The 26,288-nt window shown below is 35.5% G+C and overlaps 2 protein-coding genes and 1 pseudogene across 6 annotated transcripts; all 3 read left to right on the top strand.

The window, feature by feature from the left end:
* Nucleotides 4,018-6,744, top strand: LOC109716728 (protein O-linked-mannose beta-1,4-N-acetylglucosaminyltransferase 2-like). Of its 3 annotated transcripts, none has more exons than XM_020242283.1 (6): nt 4,018-4,406; nt 4,572-4,721; nt 4,819-4,905; nt 5,007-5,051; nt 5,154-5,219; nt 5,372-6,744. In XM_020242283.1, exons 1-6 carry the CDS (start codon nt 4,268-4,270, stop codon nt 6,556-6,558), a joined length of 1,674 nt encoding a protein of 557 aa, XP_020097872.1. In that variant the 5' UTR covers nt 4,018-4,267; the 3' UTR covers nt 6,559-6,744. The 3 variants fall into 3 exon arrangements, with proteins under 3 accessions (XP_020097872.1, XP_020097874.1, XP_020097873.1); XM_020242284.1 differs by having other exon boundaries at nt 4,021-4,406; nt 5,375-6,744; XM_020242285.1 differs by lacking the exon at nt 5,154-5,219 and having other exon boundaries at nt 5,375-6,744.
* On the top strand, nt 14,683-18,290 carry LOC109716462. Of its 3 annotated transcripts, none has more exons than XM_020241929.1 (6): nt 14,683-14,962; nt 15,060-15,273; nt 15,806-15,865; nt 15,946-16,104; nt 16,188-16,241; nt 16,630-18,290. In XM_020241929.1, exons 2-6 carry the CDS (start codon nt 15,069-15,071, stop codon nt 17,820-17,822), a joined length of 1,671 nt encoding a protein of 556 aa, XP_020097518.1. In that variant the 5' UTR covers nt 14,683-14,962; nt 15,060-15,068; the 3' UTR covers nt 17,823-18,290. The 3 variants fall into 3 exon arrangements, with proteins under 3 accessions (XP_020097518.1, XP_020097516.1, XP_020097517.1); XM_020241927.1 differs by having other exon boundaries at nt 14,683-14,958; XM_020241928.1 differs by having other exon boundaries at nt 14,683-14,954.
* Nucleotides 22,409-25,507, top strand: LOC109716124 (annotated as a pseudogene).

Consider the following 26,288-nt stretch of genomic DNA (forward strand, 5'->3'; position numbering starts at 1 on the left):
ATAAACTTTATGTTAGCCGTTCATTACTCTTTAAATGAAAACGGTTATTAGTTGATGTTATAAATGGTGAAAAAGTCTAAATCATAATAAAAAAATAATAAAGTGAACAGGGCCTAAGATTGCGCTTTTAATTTTTAAATTTATTAGGTACTCAGTACTCTCGATCATGACCTGACCTGGATTAATTAACATTAAATTGTACAACACAGTTGAACTAACACGCATCAATTGTAATCAAATTATCGTAGCTATTAAATATTATTTGATACTATAATTTTATTTTTTTCAAGAAAAAAGAAAAAAATATTATAAGTAATTATATTAAACCCTCAACGCGTATAATTTATAACTAATTTTACTTAGTTATATAGATACAAAATATATTTTATACATTATATATTTGTGTAAACGCTTAATCTGTATGGGCTTATGCATAAAAGAACCGCATATAGTAATAAAAAATAATAAATTTAAATAGTAATATTTATAGGATTGTTAGTGTGAGACTCTTTTGGAGTATAACATACATAAGTACATACTATGAAGTATTTATATAAATATTTAATTTAAATGATAAATTTTTGGTAGTTATAATTGTAAAACTCTTTTTAATATTATACACATAATTTCTTTTTTTTTTTAATAAGACATATAAGAAAATATTAAATCTAAGATATTGCCGATTAATTATAAAAGATATAATAATAATTTTAATTCATAATTTTTTTATATAAAGTATATAAGTTTGAAAAACTTATACATTAATACTAAATAAATTAAACTAAATTTATTGCCCCTTAATTATTTGCTATCAAAAATACCACCCGAACTTTTTAGGGATAAGTTGTTATTTTACAACTTAATTCTTATTTAACTAAACTTTAATCATGGCAAAATAACAATCCATTAAGAGAGTGGAGGGAAATCATGATAATTTTCTACATTTGAAGGGATATGCATGATATTTTTAAGTTCGCAGGGGTATTTGCAATATTTATATATTTGAGAGGGGTAGTGATGAAATTGTCCCTAAATTTTAGTTAGGGATATTAAAGTAATTTTATGTCATGCATTTTATATGTAAGGTATATATTCCTTCTATACAAACTAACATGGTAGCAATACAAACTAACATGGTAGCATGTGATCTTGAGCAATAATTTTTCCTTTTTTTTTTAAGGATATAAATTTCAAATACCATCTCTGTGGCTTCACACTTTCTTACTTTAGTATCATGTGGTTTAAAGTGTATACCATGTGATTTCATTTTATCTTTTCGTCAGCTTTTTCGTTAATATTTTATTAAATTATATACAAAAAGCTTCAGATACCCCACCTAGGTTAATAGAATATTCACTTTAGTATCATTTAGTTTTAACTTTGCATTGATTTAACGAAAAAAAAAATAGTGGAATTAATAATAAAAAGAGAAAAATGAAACCAGAGGATACCAAATTGATATACTTTAAATCATGGGGTAGTTAAGTGAGAAAGTACGAAACTACAGGCGTGGTATTTGAAGTTTTTCCTTTTTTTTTTTTTTTTTAAGTGCTCCCACCTCCTTTTTAATAAATCCAATGCAAGTTTCAATGATTCATGTCTTAAAACCATAATGTAATTTGATAGATACATTCTGCACCATCCAAAATATTTACGTATAAGAATGTAAAATATTTGACAATTTATTAATAAGACATCAAGTAGTAGTCGCAATAATCAACAATATATGGAGGGAAAGAATCTCTCGTTTGTGAGAAATAGAGGTCCAAAATTTATAATTTTAAACATATAAGTATTTTAAAAATTGTTGAATATATTATGTAAGTCGGATTCTGAATGGAATGTATTTATACACCTGGTCTTTTAGAAACCATACTTAATTTCTCTTTTATTCCCATGTCTTTTTAAAAATTTTATTTCGTCCTCTTAAAATTTAGAATTGTAGCACTTAATTCGGCACTATTACAGATTTTTATCGCAATTTCGTGTACAAATTGTATATTATAGTTACGAAACTTACTGAAATACCTATTATATCCTTAGAAATGATATGAATGCATAAAAACTTTATATTTTCTCTCGGAGTAAATAACTTTTGCAATTGATTGCCGACTATCAACTAACTGACTTTTCTTTTTTCATCATTTCTAAGGATTAAATGAGCATATTAATAATTTCTCGATTATACCATATAATTTTATATATATGGAAGAGTAACGAAATTATAATAGTATTACAGGAGTGTAAAATACAAAAGTAAATATTTATAGAATAGTTTTCTGTACTTTACTCTATTACTAATGATAAATATGTCGGCTATTTATTATTTGGTTAAAATATATTCAACTTTTTGCCCCGTAACAATAGATTGAGGACACTAATAAGTTGAGTTGGATGGGCCTAATAAGTTGAGTAGAACTGCGGTTCACAATAGACGTAACATCTAAATGAGTTGAATCAAGTTGAAATCCATGAGCCTAGTGGTTGAGCCTTTAAGTGTATGCGATGGATGTGTCCTTACTATTAGTACGCATTTTTGAGATAGTTGATTAGTACTTACTATCCACAAAATACATACAAATACATACAGATTGATTTAATGTAATCTATACAATCTATTCATGTCATTCCCCACCTACTCCCCAAGGAAGTGCCCTAAACATGAATAAGAAATTAGTATTTGTGATGCTAAAGTCCATGGAGGAAGTGGTCATAGTTGGATGCTTGTGGAATATTAAACACTTATTATTGATCAGAGACCATTTTAGAGCCCCAGATTTCAATGTGAGAATATTTCATCTCTTCTCATTGTACTTGAGCTGCCAACCAAACATCCAAAAAGTCTCCCTCTCCAATGGACAAAAGACAAAAGAATGAGTCTTCTTGCACTCTTTCTTGCATCCTCTTTTTATCTTTGATAGCTCATTATAACCAAAAATGATGTACTAATAATGGTTGCACCAAGTGCATTTGTATATCCATGCACCGCAAATTAATATTGTAGCTCTCTTTTTCATTTCCACACTGATTTCGATTCCTATTATTGAACTTTTCAGTAGAAACGTCATTCGGTTCTTTCACAACTTGGATCTTACGCACGGGATGATCACCCATCTAAAATTTCTTTTCTATTTCGGTTCTAAATTCAATTCTTACGGCTGTACTTTTCAGTAGAAATAGCATTCGGTTCTATTTACAACTTGAATCCTGTGCATCGGATGATCATCCATCTATATCTCTTTTTCATTACTTTTCTAATTTCAATTTTTACTGTTGAACTTTTCGGTACGTAAAAACAGTATAATATTCGATTCTTTCACAACTTAAATCCCACGTAATAGATGATCACCTATCTAAAATTTCTATTCTATTTCGTCTCTGAATTCAATTCCTACAGTTGAACTTTTAAGTAGAAATAGCATCTAGCTTTTTCACAACTCGAATCTTGCACAGAGTAATCCCCCAACGGATGTGTGGTGGAATGTATTTCCACTGCATGCATTAAAATGGCTCAAATATGTCCTCCTCCGAATGCATGGTGGAACCGCCTTATGCACAATATTTTTCTACCCACGGTACCTATTGCATGCGAAGTGGGTTTGAAGAAAGTAATTCTGTAACTGTCCGAATAGAAAAGATTAAAATGAAAGATATGATGGAGATTAGTTGGTGTTTCCGTGGTGCACAGATGTAGCGGTGCACCCGGTGCACCCAATAATTTTTCTATTCCCTAGTTGTTCGTATTATTAGGTGAGGAAAAAGAAACCGTTGGACTAAATCAGAGAGGTTCACTTCATTTCATTCACCTTATAACACATGGCTAGTGCTATTTTTAATTAATAAATTTAAAACTAAACAACAAAAAACTCTCTAAATGTTTGTGTTGTTCACACTTTGATCCTTTTACACCGTCAAACTTTTACATCTGGGTCTCCTACTCTTATACCAAATTAAAGAATATAAAATAGTAATTTACCTCTAAAAACTTAATAAATTATCAAAAGAATAGTAGTTTTAATTTTTTTTTATTCAACAATACCAAGATGGTTTACCTACAAATTTTAGCTTCTTTTAACATAGACAAAAACAGTAACATCAATCAACCCCAATAAAGAATCCCTGAGGAGGCTTCTTTGAAGCTCCTTCCCATGGTGGTTTTGGTTCCTTAAGGTGCAAACCCTAAGAGAGAGAGAGAGAGAGTAGAGAGAGAAAGAGAGAGGTGAAGTAAGAGAAAGAGAAGGGAATAGAGAGAGAGAGAGAGAGGGGGATGGGGGAGGTGAAGGTGGTGAAAACCATAAGCAGGGCTTTATCTCAGAGCCATGTTGGCTTTGCTCTGTTTGGGTTCTTCTTGGTCATCCTCACATATTTCACAGTTTTTGAGCAGTTCTCAACTAGGCCCCCTAATGGTAAATTAAGTCTCTTTCTTTCTCTAAAATTTATTATGTACAATCACCTATAAATCACTCAAAAAGCAAGAAAAAGAAGAGGAAACATATATATATTGTTCATTGAATTCTTTGTTACTCATTGGTTTCTCCTTTTCTTTTATTATTTTTCATGTATTTATGCAGCACTTTTGCGAACTTCGCCGGCGGTTTCGGCGCAAATGAATCCAAAGGAGCAGGAAACAGATGCTCTGAAGAAGGATGATGGGATTAAACTGGAGGAGAAACCAACACCTGCTGTGGATTTTCATGGTGAAGAGGACAATAAGAACACAGGTAATCAATATATGTAAATTTGACTTGAATTATATATAATCCTAATGATTGAAATTGAATTGTAACTGTTCATACAAATTGATTTTGGTAATATCAGAGAATGATAGAAGAATAGAAGATCATGAGAACCACAAGGAGCCTGAAGATGCTGAAAAGAAAGATGGAGTTGATTCCAAGCAATTTGGTGTGCAATTTCATGATTTCCTTCTAACTTCAATCCGATAATTTTCGTAGTTCAATCAGTAACACATCTCGAATTATGTTTTATGATCTTGCGATATTCAGGCCACGAACCCGAGAAGAAGGAAGAAAACGATTCCAAGCAATTCGGTACGCGGGTTTGCTTTCGCGATTTCAATCCAACAGTAAAAGAAAAAAAACATATTCAATTAGCGACAAAAATCGAACTAAGATTTGTGATCTTTGATGCAGGCGGAGGAACCGAGCATCCGAACCAACAGCCTGAGAAGAAGGACGAAACCGAGGTCAAGCAATTCGGTGCGTAAGAGTTCGATTCTTAATGCGCATGCGTGGCGTGTCTATAACATTTGGCATAGGAAAATGCAATACCTGCTAAACGAATGAGCGGTACTTGAAACTCTCGTATTAAACTTGAATAGTTGTAATATGATTAATTTTGGCAATTGAAGCAGGCGGAGGGACGGAGAATCGGCAGCGGCCGCCTCAGAACAAGCCGTTATGCGACACGGCCGATCCGCGATCGGACGTGTGCGACATGGAAGGCGACATTCGGACGCACGGGATCTCCTCCTCTATCCTGTTCGTCCCTCCCTACCCTGTCTCCAATCCGGAGCCCCATGAATGGAAGATCAAACCGTACTCGCGAAAGTTCATGAATGGTATCAAGGAAGTCAGTGTGAAGCAGCTGCACGGCCCGCAGGAAGCCCCTGCTTGTTCTGTCAGGCAGAGCATTCCTGCCGTAGTTTTCTACCTCGGCGGCCTCACGGGCAACTACTGGCACGACTTCACCGATGTTATAATTCCGCTCTTCATCGAGGCTCGACAATTCGACGGAGAGGTTCAATTTCTCATCACCAACATTCAGGGTTGGTGGATTGGCAAGTACCACATGATCCTCAAGCAGCTGTCACGGTACGACATTATCGACCTAGATAAGGATTTGCAGATTCGGTGCTACCCGCGCATGATCGTCGGGATCAGAAGCCACAAGGAGTTCAGCATCGAGCCCTCGCGGGCTCCGAACGGACTATCCATGGTCGATTTCCGAAAGTTCATGAGGATAGCCTATTCTTTGGATAGGGACTATCCGATCAAGCTGCGCGAGAACGTCGGCAGCAAGAAGCCGAGGCTGCTGCTCATCGCGAGGGGGCTCAGTCGGAGATTCACCAATGTGGAGGAAATCGTGAAGTCCGCAGAGAGGCTAGGGTTCGAGGTCGAGGTCGTGGACGCGAAGTTCAACGTGAACATCGCGGAATTCGCGAAGGTCGTGAACTCGTGCGACGTCATGGTAGGCGTCCACGGGGCCGGCCTGACGAACTGCGTTTTCCTGCCGACGAACGCGGTTATGATCCAAGTAGTCCCCTACGGGAAGCTCGAGCACATGGCGAAGATCGATTTCGGCGAGCCTGCGATCGACATGCAGCTGAAGTACGTCGAGTACAGCATAAGCGCTGAGGAGAGTACACTGATGGACATGTTTGGGAAGGATCATCCTATCATCAAAGATCCAATGGCAATCCACAGGAGTGGATGGGAAAAGGTTGGGGAATTTTATCTTGGAAAGCAGGATATAAAGCTTGATGTGAATAGGTTTGCTCCCACTCTATTGAAAGCCATTGATCTCCTCAAAGAATAGGGGGGTTATTGCACCACACAAAAGAGAAGTTCAAATTTAGCATATTGGTTTCAATTTTCACTTCATGTTCTTTTTTTCTTTTTTTGGATTATTAGCTAATTACAGTTACTATTTATTATTATTAATTTTTTTTTGTAAAAGGATATCAAGTTAAAGAGTTCTTTTTTGGGAAATATTGGATATGCATCTTGCTTGAGCAACAACAATTTTTTTTGCTTGACAAATTCGAATTACAACTAATAAAACAAAATTTATATTGTGAATTTTGTTATTGATGTTTTAATTCATTTGAAATCAAAGTCGGATTATTCACGCGGTGACGAGATTTATTTACATAAGTTTTGGGGGGCTTTTGCTTATATGCCTCTTAGGGCCCGTTTGGCCTAGCTTCTAGAAAAATGATTTCTGCATAAATGATTTTAGTTTGGAAAGTGATTTCTGTTAAAAACTGTAGAGCGGTTGGCTGAGTCTGATAGAAAAGTGATTGTGCTGAAGTGATTTTAGAAAGCTGTTTGGCAAATTTTTTTGCTAAAGTGATTTTGTAATGCTGTTTAACATTAGTTATTTTTTAAAACTAACTAATATCACATACCAATATTTCAAGTTATTAATAATTATTTAATATAACAAAACCATCTTAATGATAAATATCCATTAGGATAACAATTTATCTAAATGTACTCATCAATGATGCAGCAATACGATCACGAGTTTGGATCATGATGTAATCATCTGTTACTCCACTATAAGTCTGTGTCGAACTACTTGTACTGCTTTCATCTTCTTCAATGTTCGGCATATAATTTATATCTTGATCACATTTGTTGAACTCTTCATCTTGCGTTGAACTCATCCTAATAAAGTTATGAAGTGTCATAGTTGCAGACACTATTTTTGATTGAGTTGGCACTGGATAACCTTGCATCATTTGTAATATACGCCACCGTGCTTTAAGTACACCAAATGATCGTTCAATAACATTCCTCAAGGATGAATGTGCATGATTAAACACTTCTTTACTATATACGTACTATTGAAAAATTTTAAATTTATCCTTCGATATTCAAAATACATTTTCTTAATTAAAATATTTTTTTTTTATTTATTCATTCTAAAATTTATAACTCTAATTTCTTAATTATCACGTGTCTTTATATTATGAATTTTTTTATTTTAAAACTTTAAATATTTTTATTGTATGTTATAATATTTTAAATAATGAGTTATGTTACGCTTTTAAAACACAGACATATGTGTGTGTGTCTGCCGTGTGTGTGTTTGTGCGCGTACGTGTGCCCACTCGCCCACCTGCGGGGGAGTATGGATAAAGATGTTAGCTATTTAAAAATTTACGAATAAATTTTATTCATGCTCAAATAATCTGCTGAGTATAATTACCCATCCGCAAGTTATCCAATCCGCCGATTTACCAGATCTAGCTAGTCACTCTCACTGGGTAGGGAAGTTAGGCAAACTAACTGGCCAAACAAAAAAGCCGCAGCATTTGATTCTACACTTTGCTTTTTGCCGGTCCTCTTTCTTTAATAAAGATTTGTTCACTTTACATGATCATGATTTTGCAAAAGGTTCTTCCCATGACGACGCCGATGATTAATTAAGATTGATTGTGACAATGTTTAGTGACCTATCACACACGAAAAAACAATCTCTTTGTGCAGAAATAGTTTGGTACAATCAAATTGAAAGGGTTCGACAACCGGTGCTCTCAAATGCTATTTTCAGGAGTTGCTGATACGTCACATCATAGATTAATTTATACAGTATAGACTAGTACATAACGGAACAAAAAGTATTTTTCATGCTGAAAAAAATAATTTTCAAGGTTCAAATTTACTGGACTTCGTGTAGAAAAAAATTGTTGGTGAAAATTTCAAAAATTTTCCAATAATTATTTTACTTTTTAATTCATTAATTTATTATTTTTATTATTAATTAACTTAAGTTTTTATTATTGCGGACGTTTTGGCTTGCGCCTCGCGTGCACCGTTACGCGCGCTCCCACTCCGCTCGCGCGCACGCACGAGAAGCGGACGACCGTTCCACAGGCGGGCGTTCAAGTCTCCCAACGTTCCACTGTGTAACGATCGATCTTTGACCCTCTATTCATTATAAAAGGGCTTCACTGTTCATCAGTTCATGGTGACAATGAGAAAGCAATTTTGAGAGAGAAAGAGAAAAGACTATTACGAGTTGTTTAATTTTTTCTATTGTTTTAATCCATTTGATTTGATTCGTTTATCATCGGGTGTTGAAAGAGTCTCCGTCAACCTCTTCCGCGTTCGTGCTCGTAGGAGGAGGAATTCCGGTCGTATCTTGGGGCGGTGTTTCGGGTTAATCCCGCACGAAAGACAGGAATACGCCTTAGGGCAGTGCTTCGCACGCTTCCGGATCAATTAAAATCATTATTTGGATATTTGCGTTTATCTGTAAGTTGATTTATTTATTTTCATAATAAAATTTAGTTAGATTTAAATCACACTCAGATTTTTTGTGTGGTATTTGTTCTAACAAAAGTTTGGTATAATCAAATGGAAAGGGTTCGACTAGGAGTGCACTCAATTGATATTTTCGGGAGCTGCTGATGTGTCATATGTAGATTGATTTTGTGTATCATCGACTAGCACGTAGAAGGTGCAAAAAATATTTTTCCTACTAAAAAACATAATTTTTAAGGTTTAAATTTGCTGGTGACCTTGCGTAGAAAAAGTTGGTATAATGAAAAAAAAGGGGCACCACTATGGGTGCTCCCAAATGCTATTTTTAGGAGCTACTGATGCATCACATGTAGGGGTGGAATACGAGCAGGATTTTTCAGCTCGTTTAATAAACGAGCCGAATATGAGCTAGGGTCAGCTCGCTCGTGTTCGGCTCGATAACAGCTCGAATACATATATTTTATATTTATATAATTTATTTAATTTATATTTTTATATATAAATAAATAATTATATATAATATATATTTTTATTATTTAAGTTTTAACAAAATAAAAATATAAATACGAGCTTAATTATAAAAAGACTCATTTATATGTAAAATTTCAACTATTAGATAAAAGTCTAATGGATAAGGTTTTATAAATTTATTTTTTATATATATTTAATCTAATCTTTTTTAATTTATTATTCGTTGGCCAGCTCGTGTTCGGAGCCGAACACGAGCCGACCCCAGCTCGCTCGTGTTCGGCTCGTTTACACCCCTAATCACATGTAGATTGGTTTGTGCAGCATAGACTAACATGTAAAAGGTACAAAAAGTATTTTTCATACTGAAAATAGAATTTTCAATGTTTAAGTTTTGTTGGACTTTGCGGAGAAAAAGCTTAGCATATCAAACGAAAGGGTGGGGACTATGAGTGCTCTCAAATGCTATTTTCAGAAGCTGCTGATGTGTCACATGTAAATTGATTTTAGAGAAAATTTCAAAAACCACTACTTTGGTTTCACACTTTCTAACTGTAGTACCTTATGGTTTAAAGTATATCAGTTTAGTGTCTTGTGGTTTTTTTTTTATCTTTTTATTATCAATTTCATTAATTTTTTTCGTTAAATCAGTGACAAAGTTAAAACTAAAGGGTGCTAAAGTAAATATTCGATAAGTCTAGATTGGTATCTGAAGTTTTTCATATATAATTTAACGAAATATTAACGGAAAAGCTAACGAAAAGATAAAAATAAAATCATATGACACTAGCTTGATACATTTTAAATTACATGATACTAAAAAAAGAAAGTACGAAACCACAAAAATGGTATTTGAAGTTTATTCTTGATTTTACGTAGTATAGACGAGCATGTAAAAGGTGTATGGGTAGTTAATTTAGTTTTTAATTTTTTTAGCGATATATGAATAGGCACGCTCTAACTCTTATAGGGATGCAAACGGGGCGGATCCGGGGGCGGGAGAGTTCCCCCACCTCCCGCTCCATTTCTTATCTGGGCCGGGCGGATTCGGGGCGGGTTACTTTTCATTTTATTTTTGGCTCCCACTTACCACTCCATTCGGGGCGGATCGGGGCGGGAGCGGATTTTTAACGGATCGAGGTAGATTGAAGGAAGAAAAGAGTCTCCCGCCTCCCGCTCCATTTACTTGGCGGATCGGGGCGGATTCAGGACGGGTTATATTTTTCTATATTTTTTGTTCCCACCTACCACCCCATTCGGGGCGGATCGGGGCGGAGCTCCACCAACCCGGATCCATTTGCATCCCTAAACTCTTAGACTTTTGACAAATCACCCCCTGAACTTTTAAGTTTGGCAATCAGATTCATAACTTTATCAAATAATTCACTTGGCTTATTCTGTCAAGCAAATTGAGTTACTATTAAACAACTGTGCTAGAAGCATGTCTTGTAGATATCTCATGAATACTTCTTTTCTTTTCACAAATAAAATAAAATATAAATTTTAAAGAATAAGTCGAATCTATCTTCCATTTTTATTTTTTTTTTCCAAGCAGTATAACAAAAAAGATAGGTTTTAATAATATGCAAAACATTTGCCAAGAATGGATATTTAGTCAGTAAGTTCTCTAAAAAAATATGACCTTTTAAATTATTGGATAAAGTTTATATTAAATATAAAAATATTTAAACACCGTTCTCTAATAGGTTAAGCTTTTAGAGTACAACAGTTGTTTCACATGATATCAGAGTAGGAGATCGTGAGTTTAAGTCATGCCAGACTCCTGGCATATTAATTTTCTCTCATTTAATTCAAGCCCACGTCATTAACCGACTAAAAAATGTCGAGTCCAGACGTGAATTCTCAAAATTACTAATTTATATACGTATTTGCGAACGCTTGAAAGTTTTAGAGGGTGTGTTTGTATATTTTTTCCTTCTTTTTAAGTTGTTTTCTTTTTCTTTTTCTTTTTCTTTTTTTTGCATATCCTTAATGTTAGTTTCACATCCAAATTTCCATTTTTTTTTTATTTTGCAACAAATAATCAACTTTTTCATATTTCACTTTACATGGGCCACATGCTTGAGAGAGAGAGAGAGAGAGAGAGAGAGAGAGAGTACAAATGGAAACCAAACTCTTGTGGCAACTAGGGCTGGCAAACGAGCGAGCCGGCTCGCGTTCGACTCGTGTTCGGCTCGATATTTGGCTCGCTCGAGCTCGACTCGAAATTAAATGAGCCGAGCTTGAACAAAATAAAAGGCTCGAAATTCATTTCAAGCCGAGCTTGAGTATTACTCAGCTCGTTCGAATTAGGCTCGAAAAGCTCGAAAAGCTCGAATATATATATATATATAATGTATTTTAATTATATATAGGCTTTAATTTAATTTGGGCCATTATTGTTGGCCGATAAAATAAACCCAACAAGTACAACCGTGCAATTGAGCCCAACTCTAAATTTACATAACACACTTCTTTTTTCGGACTTGGGTCACTGTTGCACATAACCATCAAAGTGATACATTCAATTTTTCACAATCCCTTACTTTTTTTTTCTCTCTCTCTCTCTCTCTCTCTCTCCTCTCTCTCTCTCTCTCTCTCTCTAGACCTATATCTTAGTCAAGAAGTCACCCTAGCACTTCAATTTCTTATAATTAAATTTGTTTTTTGAACTATTGGACATTTGCACTCAAATTGTAGGCTTACGATTGTTCTTATAAAAAATTAAATTGATTGATTATATATAGTTGAAATATTCAATCGGGTCGTGTTGAAGCTCGAGGCTTCGGCTTCGACTCGAAATTAGCGCTCTCGCTTCAGCTCGGCTCGAATTAATTAAGCCGAGCTTTTCGAGCCTACATTTATGGCTCGAATTAATTTACAAGCCGATTTGGAGCTAGACATTAAGCTCGCTCGAGCTCGGGTTCGTTTCCACCCTAGTGGCAAACCCATGTGGGGATTTGGCGGCAACTAATCATATAAATATTTCTTTAATTTAAACATACATATTCAAAATTTTTATTTATAAACTTAGACTTAAGGCAGTTATATATATTATATATATATATATATATAATATATTATAAATTTGAAGCTCCAAAAATATATAATTATATATATATATATATTTGCACTTTCTGAAAATATATATATATATTTCTATAAGCTCCAAAAATGTATAATATTAAATAGTAAAAATAATTTTTATATTTTCAGAAAGTGGTAAACAGTTGATTACATTTAAAAGCGGTGAATCATTCACCGCATAACACTAATTTTGTAATTAAATAATTTTTTAAAAAACTATTTTTATAATTTTAATACTTTTTAAGTAAAAAAAAAAAGAAGAAAATTCAACCCTTGTTTCAATTTTGGTTAGCTGGTCAAATGGGTTTCCAGATTTCTGCATCTTTGCAGTCCAGGGAGGCAGAGACTTTGCCTCAATAATTGACCTACTTGTCATTACACATATACCCCTACAAGTCCCTCTATTCTAATTTGTACCCAAAAGTATCCCATGGGTTAGTTTCTCCTTTTTGACACCGTCCTTGAAATTAATAGATGTAGCCATTACTCACTTAATAACACTTAAAAAATATTAGTTTCGAAATAAATGTGTTCCCTAATTTTTCTATAAATTATTCTTTTGTTTTCTTGAAAAGAATTATGGTAGTTTAAAATAATGTGTCTGTCTTAGTATTCCGGTATGTTTTTTTTAGTTTTTATATAAAAATTAAGAGTGAGTTAATGCACAGAAGAATTGAAGATCTTTTGTGAGCATATATATATATATATATATATATATATATATATATATATATATATATATATATATATATATATATGTGTGTGTGTGTGTAATAATTTTTGATGAAAAAATAAGATAAGTTGAGCTGAATTTTCTACTTTTTATTAAGAAAAAAAGATTTCTTTTTATCTTACTCTGATTTCTCAGGTAGACTTTCTGTAAGAGAAAATTATTGCTCGACCATTGTATCAGTAGATTCTGCGTAGTGGTAAGTGTGCTCAAGTTCAACATGATGGATATTATGGTGGACTGAGTATTTATCTGGTCTTGTTTGTTTTATCTCTGCATCTCCTATAAGTTTCGGCGTTACCTTTTCTGTCTAATATTACAGTTTAGTCTTTTGAACAATCTTGCTAATCATTCTAGCTTGCATTAATAATCTATTTTTTTCCCTTATAATTTGGCAATTTTGTAGAAAAGTCAACGTGTAATATATGGAAAAGTGCAGTACTAAAGTATGAAAATTAACTTGCAATTTTGGGATAATGTAGGAATTATTCTAACTTGCATGACTTTTTATAGGGGTATAAATGTAAAAAAAACCCCTCCTAGTTAATTAATATCATTTAAGTAGCTGTGGGTTAGGAACAAGGTGGGCCTCATTTAATTTCCTGGAATGCATTGCAACCACCTCCCACATGAAAGAGACCCTGATGGAGATTCTTGGGAACAACAAAAACCTTCTTAAAAGCTATGCCCTAATAAAAAAAAATAAAAAATAAAAAATAAAGAAATAAAAAAACATGGTAAATTGCAGCTTTGGTTCCCAATGTTCGAGATAAGTGATATTTTGGTACTCAAATTTTAATTAACTTATTATAATTTTTTATTTAAAATTTTTAACTTATCATAAATTAGTCTTACAGTTTAATTTATTTGGTTAAATACTGATATTTCGATGATGCGTACGGCACTAACATGTTACTATCGCATTAGAGGCTCATTATTACTAGATCTACTAAATTTGACTTGTATGACTTAAATTTTAAAAGTTTGAGCCAAAACTCGTAATAAATTAAAAGTTAATAATTGAAGTATTACCAGCCTACTAGAAGCTTGATGACCAAAAGTGAAAAGCTGTTGCTTATTTACCCTAGGCTACTTTTCAAAATTTTTAAATTTATCTTAAAATTATTAAAATACCCATTTAAATTTTAAATATCTGAGATTTGAAAATATTAGAAGAAATTTTTGAAAATCAATGAAATTACTTTGGTCCAGCAGAAATATATTAGGTATTTTTAAAATTTTTAAAAATAGGGTAGATATTATAAAAAAAGGAAAAAAAATATCCTTATCATGTGGGCCCCACACTACATTGACATTTGACATATTATTATTGCTCCACATCACATATATTTTTGGAGTTTCTCCTCTCTCTCTCTCTCTCTCTCTCTCTCTCTCTCTCTCAACAACCATTTCCTCTTCCACATCTTGTTCAAAAGAATCAAAACTTTCCCCTTCTCTCTCTCTCTCTCTCTCTCTCTCTCTCTTTTGCTTAACAAAAATAGACCCAAAAAACCCACTGCAATTTCCATGTGCTTTCCCCATCTCTCTCTCTCTGTAGCTCTCTCTCTCTCACCTAACAGTTCAATAATACACCACTGGGCCAACTCAGATTTCAAAATCAGTGCAAATTCAAATTATCATCATAAAAAAATAAGGCAAGTGGGTACTGGTTTGTTTGTCCATCTTTGTTCCTGCTTTTTCTGGGAGCTTCATTCAGATGTTGCAATTTGACAGCAAACTTCATCTTCAATCTGCTGCAGGAAAATAGAATGGCTTCTGCTGCATACAGCAGAAGACTGAAGCTTCTTGCAAGGGAGAGGAAACCAACAAAGCAAGATGCAAAATCAGTGAAGAGTTTCAGTAAAATCGAGCCGAAAAAGATCGGCATCGGATTGGTTTCGGCATGTCTTTTGGGTTTACTCACCTATGCCTCTCTGTTGAAGTTCTTCGACAGCGAAGATCTGCCGAATTTTAGTAAGTTTTCTTCTTCTTCTTCTTCTTCTTCTTCTTTTCCTAGTACTTAGCCATGTTGGCTCGAAAGGGTCGGCATCCTGTCCTGTGGCAAAAGGTCAGGTTAAAAGTGGTGTGGGACTGGATTGGGCTGAGTCATGTTCGAAATAGTGTAAGATTGGTTGGACCAAGTCACAATCGAGACCTGTGGGCGCTGTATCCGTACGTTTTAAGTGAATTGATTGTATATTTTTAACGGCTAGAACTTTAGGGATTAATGATTAATGTCAACAATCTGATAAGAGAGTCAAAATTCACGGATTCGATTTCCGTATGCTGCGAATTTGTACGGGTGTTAGGAGAGATTGTTGGCCGGAGGCCAACCATTCACTTAATTATTGGCTTAAAAGGGCCAGCAAAAGGCCAACCATACGCTTTAAGTGCATTGATTGTATATTTCTAACGGCTCGAACTTTTGTAATTAATGGTTAGCGCCAATGATCCAACAAGCCATGCCGATGTTTCTTTTTTCTAATTTATTTGATTGGTTTTGCAGCAAATACTACTACAATTTCAGTGACAGATGAGGCTTCTGCGGCTCCGATCGATGAAAGAGGTATGATAAGAACATGGTCCTTTTAAAATGTTGCTGAATTTTAAAGATTCAGATGTTTTTAATCAGAGTGTGTTGTGTAGAGATTGGAATGAAAAATGAAACTATTGAGAGCGAATCGGGCACTGTCGAAGAGGATGATTTTGTGCAGCAGGAGGAGGAGATTACACCCTCTAGGGAATCTGATTCTGATTCTTCTTCTGCAACAAAAGATTCTTCAGATATTAGTGCTACAACATCAGGTAATTAATTTCCAAATTACCTGATTTCAGTATCTGAAAATAAATGTTTCAGATTCTGATTCTGGGTTCATATTTACTTGCAGATGAAGATATTGGAATTGTGGAGGACTCCTCAAAGAGTAACACCTCACAAATAGGTAAAAATGCCAATGCATTGTTTGTTTAACAGAGTATTTTTTCCAGTTGCCAAATTTAGTGGCGGTATATTTAGTTTGCCCCCAAATTAAACCAAAATTGCACTCTGTTCCCTATGAATGAGACAATAATTTACATTGAGCACAGATACTATATCATCTAGGTGATAAAATGCATATTCTTGTATATTGGGGGTACTCTCTAATTATTGTATTTGGAACTGTGGCCAATTTTGGCGCAGTTCCAACTGCTACTGTTGGGCCTTTTCATGCAGTTTTAACTGTAGTTAGATTCAAACGCATCAAACCAAACACTGTATTTAGATTTGTATACAGCTCCTAAGCTTAATTACTAGTGTTAGTTGTTTACTCGCATGTACATTTTCCGCAGTTCAAAATTTTCGAACCATCAAGCCTGAGAGTAAGATCACTTGTGATGATAAGAGCATAGATGAGGGTTTTCCGTATGCGAGGCCGGTATTCTGCGAAATGACCGGAGATGTTCGGATTAGCCCGAAGAATTCTTCCGTGTTCTTCGTGACTTCGTCAGAAGGAATTGAAGAGGAGCGTCGGATATACCCGTATGCGCGAAACGACGACTATCTCATCCCCAAAGTCCGCGAAGTGATCTTGAAACCAGTGAATGCCGATCACGAAACACCCAGTTGCACCGCGATTCATGACGTACCCGTGGTGGTCTTCTCCGTCTCCGGTTACACCGGAAACTTCTTCCACGACGTGGCCGACGTGCTGATCCCTCTCTTCATGACTTCGCGGCAGTTCGGAGGAGAAGTGCAGTTTGTCGTCGCGAATTACGACAAGCGGTTCCTGCGCAAGTACGAGCCGGTCCTGAAGAAGCTCTCGCGCTACGAGACTATCAACTTCGATACCGACGAAAGTGTCCACTGCTTTCGGCACGCGTTTTTAGGATTGATAAGAGACAGGGACCTGATCATCAATCACCACCCGACACGGAATCCGAGGGGCTACTCGATGCCCGACTTCACCGAATTCCTGCGCGGCGCGTTCTCGCTCAGGAGGGCCGCGCCGTCGGTCCTCGGCGAGCAGCACAGGAAGAGACCGCGAATGTTGGTGATCTCGAGGACTGGGACGCGGAAGCTGACGAACATACGCCAGGTGGCGGCGATGTCGGAGGAGCTAGGATTCGAGGTGATCATCTCGGAGGCGCGCGCGGACGTGCGGCGGTTCGCGCAGGTGGTGAACTACTGCGACGTGCTTCTGGCGGTCCACGGTGCGGGACTGGCGAACGAAATCTTTCTGCCGCCGGGGGCGGTCGTGATTCAGATAGTCCCGTGGGGAAAGATGGAATGGATGGCAGAAAACTTTTACGGGAAGCCGGCGCGGGAGATGAAGCTGAAGTACCTGGAGTACTACATTGCGAAAGAGGAGAGTAGTTTGATGAAGAAGTATCCGCGGAACCACATTGTGTTCAGGAACCCCATGGCAATCCATGGGCAGGGTTGGAAAGCTCTGAGTGAGGTGATCATGGCACAAGATGTGAAGATCAACTTGAGGAGGTTTAGGCCTACTTTGTTGGAAGCTATTGACCTTCTCCAAGAGTAGTAGAATCCTTCAAAACGTAAAACGATATTCGATATTCGCGCATCGCACTGACTGCTAGTAAAGTTGGCAGAGACTGTATTCTTTGAGTGAACGGCCGGATGTTTAATCTTCTTCAGAGCAAAAGAAGTTACGGGGGCACGGAGACAGTTGTTCTTTTATTGATTTTTAAAACTTTTTTATGTAGAGAATTAATTGTATTCTTTTTGTGCATAGATCATTGTTAATTTTCTATTTTCTTTGCAAAGGGAGATTCATTGTTAGCATCTGAGAACCGCGGAAATTTTGTGACTCCCATATCTTTTCTCTTATGATGTGAGAATCACACCGATTTTAGCGCTTTTCATATAAATCGACATATACAGGTTTTGAGTTCAGATTGAATATTGCTCAAGAGGGCCTTTGCACTGTTGTAATTACAAATTCAGTTGTAATTTAAGTTTAGTGAGAGTAAAAACATTAGTTCTGTGATCTTTAATTTTGGATTTTTTTTCATGAAATTTTGCTTAACAGAACTTTTTAAGGGAAAACGATCTCAGAACATTGCTGTGATCAGCAGAAGAGCTAATGTCTTTTTGCTAATTCTTCATAAAAACTTTTTGATCTCTCAATAATAACTGCAATTTTAGGCTCACAACAGCTGCAGAAAAATCATTACTGGTTTATTTTAAGGCAAGTTTTTAGTTATTGTGCACAAATGTTTCAGTACAAAGTTGCGAAGCAGATGATTCGCTGTCGAATCACTGCTTTAAGTGCTTGTTTGGCATCGCTTCTACTTCTGTGTTTAACAACAGTCACCCTCCGCAGAGTACTAACAAAGAAAAAAAAGTTCCGTATTTTTTCTGTAGCACGAATCAGAAATGAAATTCTATGTAAAAGATCGTGTTTGATAACACTTTGATATACGATGTTTCTAAAAGCACTAGCCAGATAACACTTCATCTAATAGAAAATATTTATATACTCTAACGCAGTGTCAACAATAACAATAATTTGAAGGATATTTCTTTTTCGACGATCCGCCGCCGCCGCTACAACCAACTAATCGAGATTGGGATCAAATCTATTCCGTGTAAGCAACTTGTTATTGAATCCTACAAATTTTCTTTCTTCGCGGTTATTCCTAAACCCTAATTTCCATTATCATTACCCTCTCGTTTCGTAAACCCTAACTCTAATTTCTTTCTACTATTTTAGAAATTCTAGCAAAGCGGGTAAGATCCGACGAACGAAAGAAATTAAACTAACTCGTCTGCATGCTTGCGATGGATCCAATCCTACGGAAACTCCAAGAAGTAATCTTTTTGAATCGTTCTCTCATTTAAGTTTTCGAATTCCAAATTTATCATTTATTGTTTGTAGTTTGATTTTTAAGAATCGCTCAATTCGTATTTTTAAGTAATTCTAGAAAATTCTAAACGGTCCTGCATCATAGATTTTTCTCTTCTTTTTTTTTTTTAATGTTTAATGTTAACAATGGCCCAGGAGGTCAATTAATGCACAACCAGGAAACTTGTGGGGGAACAAATCCGTGACATCTCAGAAACAGAAAAGGACATGGCTCTTTTAATGTAGTAACTTGGCATTGCAAGAAAGGGGTGTAAATGGATCTGGATTGATGGACCTCCCGTCTCGACCCGCTTCGAATGTGACAGTAATAAAAAGTAAAAAATAATTTAAAAAATATTCCGGATCAGTCCCGATCCACTAAGGAAATGGAGTGGGCGACAACGAATCCCTTTCTTTTCTTTCTTGGATTCATCTTGATCTGCTAAGAAAATAGAGCACAAGGCGGCGGCGGCGGCAGACTGTTTCTTATTCTACAATCTACGAAAAAATTGTTCCCGCTTGGGTCCGCTCCAAATAGAGCAGTAAGTGAGAAAAAAAAAAAATGCTGACAAAATTAATCAGTCCCAAATCCGCCACGATCCTCAAAGAAACCAGCACAGGATCCGCCCCATTTGCATCATTAATTGAAGATGATTAAATTATGTAACTGTGGATTCGTGCATTGCATGAGATTGGACCCGGTTGATATATATAGAAAAAAAATAATTAAGAGGAAAAAATATAGATTTTTTAAATTTTTGGATAAAATACACATTTGGTCCTCAAACTATGATGCGCATAGCATTTTAGTCCTCAAACTCTAATTCGTTATAATTTTTCTGGCTCGAATTATGAGGCACGCTATACTTTAATTCTCGAACTTTAATTAATTATAATTTTCGGCTCGAGCTATAAGACATGTGACACTTTAGTTCTCAAACTTTTTGATTTATTACAATCAAGTTTCACAACTTAATTTCTTTGAATGAATATTGATGAATTAGTAAAATCGAAGTAATGTAGCATTTTAATTATTATATTGTATCATCAAATAGAATATTATTATAATTCAGAAAGTTCGAGAACTAAAATATTACAAGCCTCATAGTTCGAGCAAAAAATTAGCTGAAAATATGAATAAACTACGCTTCGAATTTAGGACCTCAAATATCAATCACCAAACTCTTTGCCACTTACGCTAGGGACGATTAGTTACAACTAAAGTTTGAGAACTAAAATGTCACGTGCTTTATAGTTCGAACTAAAAATTTTAACGAATTAAAGTTTGAAAACTTAAGCGTCGCAGGCATTATAGTTTGAGGGCAAAAAGTGTAATTTACTCCTTTTTTTAGTTGGTCACGAAATAGTGATGGAATAGTAATGATATCCAGTTAAATTCTACAATTTAAATTTTATAAGAAGACAAAATAGAAAATTTTAGAAAGTAGACGACAAAGTATAAAAGTGGATGTTTATAAGAGGATTTGTGTAATTTAGCCTTGTATATTTGTTTTTGCCGACAGAAAAACTCCGTTCCATCATGTATAGGAATGTCAACAGGTTGAACTCGGCGCTACTTTTCAACAATCCGAACTGAACCAGACTTTTTGAATACGTCGCATTTTGAAAATTCATATAATAAAAAAAAGGGTTAATTTCATACAGGTCCCCGCAAACATATTGAATAGCAAATATATTCCTACAAAGTTCAACTTTCATAAGTTATTCCTACAAAAATCCTTATGTATTCAGATATGTCCCTCTGATTAGTATCAGTTAGAAAATTGTAAATTTTTTAACAGCAGAGATGTGAAATGACTATTTTGTCCTTGCACTTGCCCTTGCCCTTGCCCTCTTTCTCTTCCTCTTTCGATTGTGGGAGCATGCGGCGGCGGCGACGGCGACGGCGACGGCGACCTTGCGGAGTTTGCCAGGGTTGCGGCCAACGGGGTTGCGGAGCTTGTCGGGGTCACGGCGCTGCCGATGCCGTCGGAAGCGCCGGTGACAACAGCCCACGCCCACACCACAACGACAACGACGATCGGATCATCGACGACGACAAAGAAGAAGAAGAAGAAGAAGAAGAAAAAGAAGGAGAAAAGGAGGAGGAAAATGAGGATACGAAGAAAAATAAGAAGAAGAAGAAGCAGGAGAGAAAGATGAAGAAGAAGAGGAAGAAGAAGAAGCAGGAGAGGAAGATGAAGAGGGGTAAAAATGTTTTTTTATCTTATTAACTGACCATAGTTAAGATACTTAACTATGGTTAACTAGATTTCTCTAACGGAGATTAAAAGTAGGGACATATCTGAATACATTATAATTTTTGCAGGGATAACTTATGAAAATTGAACTTTGCAGGAATATATCTGCTATTCACCATATTTGTAGGGATCTGTATGAAATTAACCCTAAAAATAAAAACATGACAAAAATATCGAAATCTGAACCCAAAAGAAATTATTTCTATTTATCAAATTTCAAAACATATCATATTCGAATCTAAATATGACAAATTTTAAATTTTTTTTTATATTTAATGTAAAATCGATTTGGGTTTGGTTTGAATTGGATTCAACCAGATCGGGTGCACATAAAAAATTATATCCGAACGCGAGATATCATACATGTTTAGCGTCAGTTAAATCAGCTCCGTTTAATTTTGAATTCGGATGAACACGTTTAACGCTCAGCGTTGTTGGTGGCACCAAACAAAATCCTGTAATTTACGCCAATTAATTCAGGTGAGTATGAGTGGCCTCCACGCCATCAGCGTGTAGGGCTAGCAAATGAGCAAGTCGGCTCCTGTTCGGCTGGCGTTCGGCTTGATATTCAGCTTATTCGAACTCAGATTAAAATTAAATGAGCCAAGCTTGAATAGAGAAAAAAAAAAAAAAAAAGGCNCCAAACTGTTATACTATTAGTAGCACCCCTAAAAATGGGTAGATGTTCACCCATCCATTCTAGAGTAGGTTAAATTTTACTAATCACATCGATATAACTAGTAAAACTCATTTGTATAGAGCCAAACTGTTATACTATTAGTAGCACCCCTAAAAAGGGGTAGATGTTCACCCATCCATTCTAGAGTAGGTTAAATTTTACTAATCACATCGATACTATTAGTAGCACCCCTAAAAATGGGTAGATGTTCACCCATCCATTCTAGAGTAGGTTAAATTTTATTAATCACATCGATATAACTAGTAAAACTCATTCGTAGGATGAGTGGAGGTACATCATATGCCTTTTTTTAGGGGTGCATGTATAGCATGGATCAAGATGGGGACCACTGGTTCTAATCAGTAATCCCTTCCTACAACCATGTGCACATGTAGAACCCTAAACTAGGGCACAGTAAATTATCCCAAAAATATGAAAAGTTTATAATAGAGAATAGTGAAATTGTCCCAAAGCAGATGCTTCTTCCTCCCTTGATAATCACCTCCTCCTCCTCCTCCTCAATTAATCATGTAGAGAAAAAATTGCAAGCTCTCTATTAGAGAGATCTCAATAGCCTTTTTTCACAATGAAAAAGAGGGATAAAGCTAGGTTGCTTCAAAACCTCCGAATCGAGTCGCAGAAATTTCGGTTTCGCGCGACCGTAATCGGCGTTTTCCTGATCACATTGGCCTTGATTGTGGTTCCAAAACCTGATGCATTTCTTTTCTCCAAATGTATGCTCTAAATATCACAATTTTAGAGTGACATTTTTGTATATATGTATGTATAATGCATTTCATTATCTATATTCAACTTTAGTTTCTTTTATGTGATTGGTGTGACAGTGAGTTTGACGAGACTAGTATTGGATGATGATGAAGCTCAACTTATAAATTCGCGCGAATTCGGTATGTTTCTCATGATCTAAATTATTGATATTTTTACCTCAAAAGAAAAAAAACAAATGATTAGTCGAAATGTAATGCTCTTACATAGAATGTTTGCTACAATTTTAAGTTCTTAATATCTAAATAGATACTTAATTACCAAGTCTTTTTCAATGTTACAAGGGGACATTAATGAAGGTGAGCAAAAAAGTGAGGAGGAGGTCCCAAATGTTGGAATCACTACTCTTCCGACGAATTCGAATCACGCAAACGACGGTACGATTCGAAAGGAACGGATCGTAAATTCTCATCAACTAGGTAATTGACCAATTTACATCAAGCATATATTAATTTCATGTTTGAATTTGAATTATTCAAATTTAAAGAACTAATTAATACTTTTCCACATGCATATGTGCAGCTAATGGGAGTGAAATTAGGGTTACAAGTGAGAGCACATCAAATGAAAATGTTATGCTCCCGACGATTTCGAATCGAACCACTAATGATCCAATTAAAAGAGAAGCAATTTTCTCCAAGCATTCAGGTATTGTGAGATGCTCTTATGTTTTTTAAAAAATAATGATAAATTTATAATGCAATTTATTTATTTATTTATTTTCATATTATTAATTATCAGGTAGTAGGGAGATAAGCAAAATGGAAGGAGACATTAGGGCTTTGATTGGAGCAACTGAGAAAAAAGAAACAACTAATTCCAACAAATTATGTATGTTACTATGAAATTTTCCTTGTAATGCTTTAATATTAGGGTAAATTACAAATACCACTCTGTATTTTCACCGAAGTGATCAATCACTACAAATTACAATTCCACATTATCAATTGCTTCAGTGTTAACTTTGCATTTACTCGCGTCTAATATGCTCAAAACATTGGAAAGATTATTACATTGGTTACACTTTTAAAGGAAAAGAATCACATGGATTAAAAAAATTGGTCGATAAATTACAATTTTATCTAGTCCTAATAAGGAATATCACAAAGTGCAAAATCAAAATTTGATAAAATAAACCAAAGTTTTAGACCTATTTGAATCTCAATAAAATGCAAGCTAGGTTGAAATTGAAGCATTTGAAAACTTGAAAGTGATAGTTGAGTGTTGAAAGTGCAAGTGTGTCTCAATTACTTAATTACATTATATTTTGTTAAGTGATGTTAAATGTTTTCTCTTGATGTGAAGATACTGCGAGAGCGAAGAAACGGAGGACAAAGCCGTTGTGTGATTTTTCATTGCCGAGAGCAGATGTTTGTGAGATCGAAGGTGATGTAAGGATTCATGCGAATTCTTCGTCGATCATATATGTCAAACCCGGTCGCTCTGCGAGGAAAAGATCGTGGACAATTAGGCCGTATGCTCGAAAGGGGAATGAGCATTGCCTACAAAATGTTCGAACACTTGTTGTTAGGTCAAGCAAAGATGCCCCTCAATGCACCAAGAACCACAAATCCACGGGCCTCATCTTCGCGATCAAAGGCTACACCGGAAACCTCTTCCACGACTTCACCGACGTGCTCGTCCCTCTCTTCACGACCGCTCGACAATTCGATCGCGATGTGCAATTCCTAATGACCGGAATTCATGTTTGGTGGGTCAATAAGTATCGAAAAGTTCTAGAAGCTCTCACGCGCTACCCTTTTATCGATTTCGATGCAGATGATTAAGTTCATTGTTTTAGTCGCGTGATCGTTGGTCTCCGAGCTTATGACGAATTCACTATCAATCCTTTGCTGGCTCCGAACAACTATTCGATGGTCGACTTCAATCGATTCATGCGTTCAACTTACTCACTAGAACGAGAGTCGACGACTAAGCTAGTAGGGGATGGTAGTAAGAAGCCAAGGCTTCTTATCATAGCTAGGAAGAGAGTAAGGAAGTTCACAAACATGGTTGAAATTATTCGAATGGCAGAAGAGCTAGGGTTTGAAGTGGTGATTGACGAAGTCGACGTCGGTGACGATGTGGGGAAATTCGCGAAGATCGTGAACTCATGCGACGTGATGATGGGTGTGCATGGCGCGGGGCTCACGAATTCAGTGTTCCTCCCTCCGAATGCGATTCTAATTCAAATTGTGCCGTGGGGCGGGCTAGAGTGGATTGGTAACTTGGATTTTGGAGATCCATCAAGATCCATGGGGCTAAAGTACATACAATATAGCATTTCAATAGAAGAGAGTAGTTTAATAGAGAAGTATCCTAGAGACCATGTGGTGTTTACAAATCCCTTTTTGATACACAAGAAAGGGTTTGTAGAAGTTAGCAAGGTGTTCTTGTGGGACCAAAATGTGAAGCTTGATGTGTGGAGATTTAAGGGTGTTCTTGTGGAGGCACTAAATCATCTCACCAAATTGAGTAGATAAAAAGAATTATAATTTGTAGACTTAGTTTATTTTTCCTTTCAAAAAAATATTAGTTGGTTATTGACCTTGTTATTAGATCACAAAAGTGATGATGTGACCTATGGTGTAAAATTTTGCTTTTAGGTGATGAACACCCTGTTTGGAACCAAACATACCTATAACAATTTAGATAGTTCAAGTGAAATGAATAATAAGATTTCAAAAAAGTGGAAGGAGTAATCCATTTTTCCTTTTGTTTGTCTACTACTTCTTATGAATCTAAACAAAGGAGTTCCGATAGAATAGACTCCGAAAAGAAGGGCGCTCTTTGCAAAATGGTGCTTAATTTTATATATGTGTTGCATTTGCACTTACCTGTTTGGAATTTATAGAGTTAAATTTAAATCAATTAGTTTTTAATATAAAAATTGTGAATCCTAAGTGCTAACCAAATTAATCAAGCAGAGGAAAAAAAAAAATAACAAATAGAGTAGGCTCTGGTACAGGTCATTCTTTTTTTTAAAAGCTTAAACTACTATGGTACAAATTTTCGAATAATATTCAGCAGTTTTGAATATATTTGTTACTTCACAATATAATACGATCTCAAATATATTTCAAAAAGCTTAAGTTGGTAGAACAATAGTTTCAGATGAGTGTTTCATATTTTAAAGATATAAAATGTTCATTTTGAATTCATTTTAGAACAAGGAGAATTTTGACTTGTCCTTGAGGCTGCAATTGGTTGGAACTTTCCACTTTTACTCTGCTCGATAAGAAAAGTACTCAGGACCTGTTTGGCATTAAAAGGCTCACCTAATGCTAATATGTAAAATAAAATTAGGATAAAAAAATATACAGAAATATACTACTACGTTTTCTGATAAAATAGCAGAAAATATACCGTAATCGACTAATTTTGATATGCAAAACGCTATATTACATATGAAAA

Source organism: Ananas comosus, linkage group 10 (genome assembly GCF_001540865.1).
Source record: "Ananas comosus cultivar F153 linkage group 10, ASM154086v1, whole genome shotgun sequence".
Taxonomy (NCBI): domain Eukaryota; kingdom Viridiplantae; phylum Streptophyta; class Magnoliopsida; order Poales; family Bromeliaceae; genus Ananas; species Ananas comosus.